Source organism: Python bivittatus, unplaced genomic scaffold (genome assembly GCF_059951505.1).
Source record: "Python bivittatus isolate LINGU-HERP-01145 unplaced genomic scaffold, Pbiv_v1 ctg000080_np1212, whole genome shotgun sequence".
Taxonomy (NCBI): domain Eukaryota; kingdom Metazoa; phylum Chordata; class Lepidosauria; order Squamata; family Pythonidae; genus Python; species Python bivittatus.
This window is the reverse complement of record NW_028277035.1, coordinates 28,338,784-28,345,215: the sequence shown is the minus strand read 5'-3', so window position 1 is coordinate 28,345,215 and position 6,432 is coordinate 28,338,784. Positions and strand designations below refer to the sequence as shown.

The following is a 6,432-nucleotide window of genomic DNA, read 5'->3' as shown; positions in this document are numbered from 1 at the left end:
AGACAAAAAGGTAAAACTTGTTTACTAACTAAGACAAAGAAATGGAGAGGGTTTATTTGAATCACTGGGTATCTCTTGATGAATTTAGGAAACATTAGCAGCAGAGACAAGGAATATATTACAACTGGTTAGGCCAAGGTCTTCCAGACTTATAAGCAGGGGCCAAATTGGGAGTCTAATCCCCCCTTCAAAGTAGGGCAGAGTCCAGCACAAAGTAGCATCAATGTGACAATACTGGTAAGGGTTATATGAGGAACAGATGGACTGGTAACAAAACAGAGACATAGCAGAAAACATCTAAGGAAAATAATGGATTCATCAGACAATGAACTCATGCGAGAGACAAACAAAAAGTGTAATCCTTCTCATGTCTGGACTTCAACAGAAATCAAGCAGAAATCCAGAGGAAGAAATGCAGAAGAAGTCTTGCAGTAACTAGAGTGGAGCAAAATAAAGGATGGAATCTAGACCCATTAGAAGTAGTTGAACTATTTTATTTATTTATTTTATTTATTAAATCAATTTATATAGCCACCCATCTCACCACAGGTGACTCTGAGGGCGTACAGCAAAGCTTTTAGCAGTAAAATACATTAAATATATATACAACAAAATAAAACAGAGAATAAAAGGAAGTTAAAAATAAGGGAGCCACCTCACTGATTCCCCCGTGCCCTGGAGTCCCCAGGCCTGCTGGCATAATCAAGTCTTAAGGGACCTCCAGAAGCTCAATAATGACGAGGCCAGTCTCACCTCGGGGGCGAGAAGATTCCACAGCACAGGCACCACAGCAGAAAAGGCCTGCCGCCTATTGAAAGATTTGCAGATCAGAAAAGCTATGTTCTAGACCCATTCTTTTAAACAGAGCCTGAGAATAATTTGGTCCCTTGGGAGACCCAGGAGCTAGTTCAGGACCAAATGTCCTTCCTTTGGTTTGATAGAAACCTCAAGAGAAAGCTCTGTAAAAAATCATTCTTTAAATAAAGATTATTTAGGAAGCTAAACTTCTTTGATTATGTATGATTCCTAAAACTGAATGGAAGTTGAAAGAAATGGTAGTCTTCCTAATCTGTTATAATAGGTTACAAACTTTTTCTGGTCCCCGTGCTCTCTCAAGGCTAAAGTGACATGCAGTCCTTGGCTTAATTTCCAAAGTCTCTGTAATTATCAGTTTAGGATTCTGACAAATCTCTCTGTGTTCTCTTGTCTGCCTGCTGGACCCAGATGAAGATGGAGAGGGGAGGAAAAAAATGGTGGTTATTGCACTTGTTTTGGTGGTGTCATCACCCACAATTAGCTTTGCTTCCCCTCTCCACTACAAGCAGATGGACCCCTCAAAATTAGCTAAGTCCTCAGTCTATGAGCTGTTCTCTAGATCTTCTCCTAGAGAGACCTTTGCCCTAAACAATGCCTGGGATTAAGTACTCTAGGAATGCTGAGCATTTTAGAAATAAATACAGATAGATGATAGACTGTACAATTTTCATGTAATAAACCGTAACCCTGAGGTCTGCCTACAGAAGCTGCTCATTTTTGGAGGAAAAGGACCCCTATTTTGAATAGCCCCACATCACAAAAGAACATTTTTTAAATGTTAGTGACTAGTTCTCTGACTAGTCTGAGAACAAATCCATTAAATGAAGAGTGGCTTACCTCTAAGTAGATAGACAGAAACTCAGACTACACAGCTATGGCCTTATTATTTAAGGAATTTCTGCCAGCCGCAACTGATTTCCCCTTACACAAACCCACACACTAGGAAATCCCAGGGCTGGAAACTAGATTGGAAATTAAAACAAAAAACAAAAACATCCTGGAAGAGAGCAATGGCAACCAGTTCCATATTATTCCCAATAAAACTACCTATCTATCTATACCACATTTCTACACCACTGAGAGAGGTTTTTTTGGTTTTGTTTTTATTGTTGTGGGATAGAAATGTGTCTAATAAATAAAGTCACCAAGAGTTTGGATCAATGTGAAGGAATCCTTAACTATTACATTTCTGTGCAAATACCCAAAGAAACAATCATCTAATATACAAATGCATAACATTATATAAATGAAATACTAAAAACTTAAAGAGCAAACTGCAGAATGATACACAGCTAAAGAAAACCTCAGAACAACTTGATGCATGTCCATTGATGAGTAAGTACAACAGAATGCTTTGTGAGGTATTTCTGAGTAAATATAGAAAAATACTGTCGTATAAGGAAATCAAACTATAGATGCGTAAGAAAATCCCAGTACCTTTGAGGCTAAAAGCCACAGCAATTTAATGCTACTATAAGGAAGTAACATTAACCTTAATGTGATTTGGAATCCATTCTTGAGATCCAAAGCACTACATGTGCTGTTTTGGGTGCTTGTAGAATCTTTTTTGCTCATCGTTTTGCTGTAACTCCCCTCCATCAAAGGAGCTAAGAAGGAACCCTTCCAAACATTATGCAGTTTTGAAGCAAAAGACACCCACTGGTAACACAACACACTAGCTAACAATCTCTCTATCCAGTCACTGCACTATGAAACTGCTCAGATCTTTGGATTACTCTTTTCCATTAACGCACAGACTGGAGCTTGGTAGAAACCATTACTCAGGAGTTAGGCTTGCCTGCTAGATTTACCAAGGACTCCAGCTAGAAATCTTCAGTATTGGTTGAAAAAATTCAGCTGGAGCAAGTGATTTGAAAGCTGTTTGTTCTATTTCTTTGCCTCCTTTTTCCAACCACCATAAACTCTTTTTAAAAAGAACAAGCAGCAGCTTCTGCAATTGTTTTTTTTTCTACTTTCCTCTACTTTACTCATGGAAAACTCTCTCATGAAATCATCTTGACATTAATTATGGTTTAAGCAGAAAAAGATCTGTTTTGCACTGGATTGTCATTATCATTCTTAAAATTGTAGAGATAAAAAAAAAATAGAAGGGCCTGTTCATCTTATTCACCTTACCTGAAAACAAAAACAAGTAATACTGTAATAATATTGCCCTTTTCTACCTTCTAACAGTTCATTATTCTGTATATGTTTATCTTCACTTGAAAGACCAATGGAGTGAAAAGCAGATCCCAAACAAGCAGTCATCTGTGAATGTGTGTCTTTAACATGCACAGGACTATCAAATTAAATGTTGCTACCATACATCACTAAAGTTAAGCACAGCTGTAGTTTCAGAATGAGGCCTAACTAATCTTAAGTACAAGTCTAAATATCTCTTTTCACAAGCAAGTCCTATTTTGAACTATGGGCTTACTTTCTGGAAAGTGTTACAGGTTTACAGCATAAATTTCACTACATGTTCCAAATTATTTTAGTTAATCTGGTTAAACTCTATTAAACTGCAGGAGAAAAGGAGTCGTTACTTAAACTTATTCACGAGCAAGGGGTGGAGTCTAACATAAATGGGGTGACATCATCAGGTGTGTGTCCTTCCTTAATGTCTAATTAGAGGCAAACAGCTTTCTTAATGCAGCTGGAATTTATTTAAGAGGCTAGAAGTAGCGGCTCCTTTTTTTAGGGCTTGATGTGTCATGGGGGTGATGGTTATTTTGCCTGACTAAGGCTCATCATGAAGATTTTGGGGGGACTATTTATTTGTTTCTGTTTGAGCAGTCTCTTCTTTCTTGGAGTCCTGTGTTCCCCCAGTTTGAGGGATGAAGGCGGTTCTCAGCCATTACTGCTCTCAGTGGGGCAGGCCTCTGAGAGATCTCCCACATTGCTGTCTCCCCTCGACAAGGAAAGCACCCAAGGCCCACAGCCACCTCTTTTCAAGTTGCTGTCCGGTCACAATCACCAGGGGTTGGAAAGTGATATCCCAAGACCACAACTGGATTCTAGAGCCCTGAGATACATGAAGAGGCTTTACAAAACCTTTGCTACCAAGGAAGGTATTCCAAAGGCCAACAAAAGGCATCTCTACAACACTGTTCGGCTTTTCACCCCACATGCTGAATGCAAGCATCCCACTGCAAACGGTATGTGAGATCTCTGGGTTAACTAATTCTTTTTTGTCCCTTTCCTATCTAAATATGGGACTGAGGGATTTTTTCACTTTTTGCTTGCTCTTCTGTGTACAATGGAATGGTGTATATTTTTGGGGTCTTTCCTTAAATGGCATAAGAGAAATATAGTTTGCTATAGTTGGGAAATTACCTTCTCTTGGTAGAAGGCAATAGTGGTGACTGCTATTTTGTTTGTTTCTCTAAAGCTTTATCTTGATATGCTTTAAAAAACATTCCAAGTGGCTGCCACCCTAAAATGGCTGCCTTCCTTGCTATTCTCTGGGGAAAAATGTATATCTAATCAGAAAGTCTGAGATTAATTGCTCTCATTCCCAAGTAAATGTAGTGAAGATTACATGGTTAATAGAAGCAAGCTGGGAGGGCAGGACTACTTTGTTTAAATGTTTTTTCTTCAATCCCTTTGCAGGAGATCTTCATTCAGTAGACCTGCTTTTCAACTTGGACTGCGTTACTACCTTAGAGCATTTACTCAAGTCAGTCTTACTCTTCTCGTCTGATAAGTCTGTTTCTACATCTTCAAATCTTACGTGTACATGTAATCTAGTTATTCAAGAGCATGATGCCTCTGGTCAAGTGTGTCTCCATGTTCCACACACAGTGGTTTTCAATCCGCATTTGGAACTTAGACGCAAGTGGATTGAGATCGATGTGACCACTGTTCTTCATCCTCTGATAGCTTCTAACAAGAGAAATATCCATATGGCTGTGAATTTCACCTGCTTGAAAAATGAACAGTTTCCTAACTCTAAACATGATTTCAATATAGCACTAGTATCACCTTCTCTTCTGCTGTACCTCAATGACACTAGTGAGCAAGCTTATCACAGGTGGAATTTTCTCCAAGACAGAAGGAGCAACCTTGCATGGTCTAGTCTGAAAAAGGGTCCTTTCACAGATCCCAGTGAAGAGGCCAGAAAAGGCCTTAAACAGGGAAAAAGAGCACCTCGTCACCGAAGAGCTGAAGATGGGAAAATGGAAAACACTCCAGTTCCAATATATGATTTAAGTCAGTATTATAAACAGTTCCTTTTTCCCCAAAATGAATGTGAACTTCACAATTTTTGGTTGAAATTCAGTCAACTGAAATGGGACAAATGGATAATTGCACCACACAGATATAATCCTCACTATTGCAAAGGTGACTGTCCAAGGGTAGTTGGCCATCGCTATGGCTCTCCTGTGCATGCAATGGTTCAGAACATCATATATGAAAAGCTGGATTCTTCTGTCCCCAGACCCTCCTGCATTCCTGCTGAATACAGTCCTCTGAGTGTCTTGAAGGTAGAGGCTGATAGATCAATTGTGTATAAAGAATATGAAAATATGATAGCTACCAGATGTACTTGTCGTTAAAACCAATTGTGATTTATTGAGCCTTGTGTTCTGCTATTTTCCCTAATGATGAATTGCCTACTCTTAGTTGAAAAATAAAATATGGAGTGGTATAGCAGGTAATTCTAGTATAGTGTTGTTTTTGTTAGCTTTTTCTGATCTGCAAGAAAAGTTGGGCATTAAGTTTTTCTTATTTTCAAGATGGAAAAATTATCCATGAATTGTGATTTTTTTGTTTTGACAAAAATAGAACATGTTACTTCTCTAAATTGACAACAGAGTGAGTAAATGCCATGCTATATAGTTCTTTAGTCTTTCCTATATTTTTATTTATGAAAATTTTTATGACAAGTGTTTAGGCACAGAAGGTTTTACTATTGCTAACTTCTCAATCACTTAATTTTTACATTTACTTCTAGTGATTGAAACTGGTTGTCTGAGACAACTCTTGTTTATTATGATGACTACCAGATGCAAATGTCATTTTAAAGCAATGGATAACCTTTTGTCTGACTCTGAAAGCTCATGTTTCAAAATAATGTAGAATATGTTGCAGTTACATCTCTATACACATCTGGGAAATAACTTTGGGATTTTGTAACAGGTATGTGTGGAAAGCAGCTTTGCAGCAAACTTAACAGGCTGAGAAAATCCCTTTTATACTGAGCCTTTATCAGATTGACGTTCATTAACTTTGGCATTCAACAGGTTTTAAATGCTTTCAGTTTTCTATTCTGGTTTATGAATGGAAAACTTCATTCACCTAAATATAAATTAAAAGTATGAAACTGTGTTCCTTGGTATTAGTAAACTATATTTGAAGTTTAAAAGTAGGTGTTCTGTAGATATCAGCTAGCTTAAAGCATTTTAATGTTTTGTCTTTAATGTTGCTGAACTGAAATGCCATTTAAGTGTACTCATAAACCTGAACACTTGCTGTAAATAAATGTGAATTAATTGTAACTTGGCTTGGTTTTTATTTTCCCATTATTCCCAAACCATTAAGTTATCATCTTTTGTACCAGTCTTTGGTAGTCAAATGTGTTCAGTTTAAAGGAGAAAGGCACTGCCCAAATGA

The 6,432-nt window shown here is 37.8% G+C and overlaps 1 protein-coding gene across 1 annotated transcript; it reads left to right on the top strand.

Moving 5' to 3' along the window:
• The first annotated feature begins 3,540 nt into the window (after positions 1–3,540).
• Positions 3,541–6,176, top strand: GDF9 (growth differentiation factor 9). The gene is made up of 2 exons (XM_007431889.3): positions 3,541–3,974; positions 4,429–6,176. Exons 1-2 carry the CDS (start codon positions 3,569–3,571, stop codon positions 5,373–5,375), a joined length of 1,353 nt encoding a protein of 450 aa, XP_007431951.2. The 5' UTR covers positions 3,541–3,568; the 3' UTR covers positions 5,376–6,176.
• The last annotated feature ends 256 nt before the right edge of the window (positions 6,177–6,432 follow it).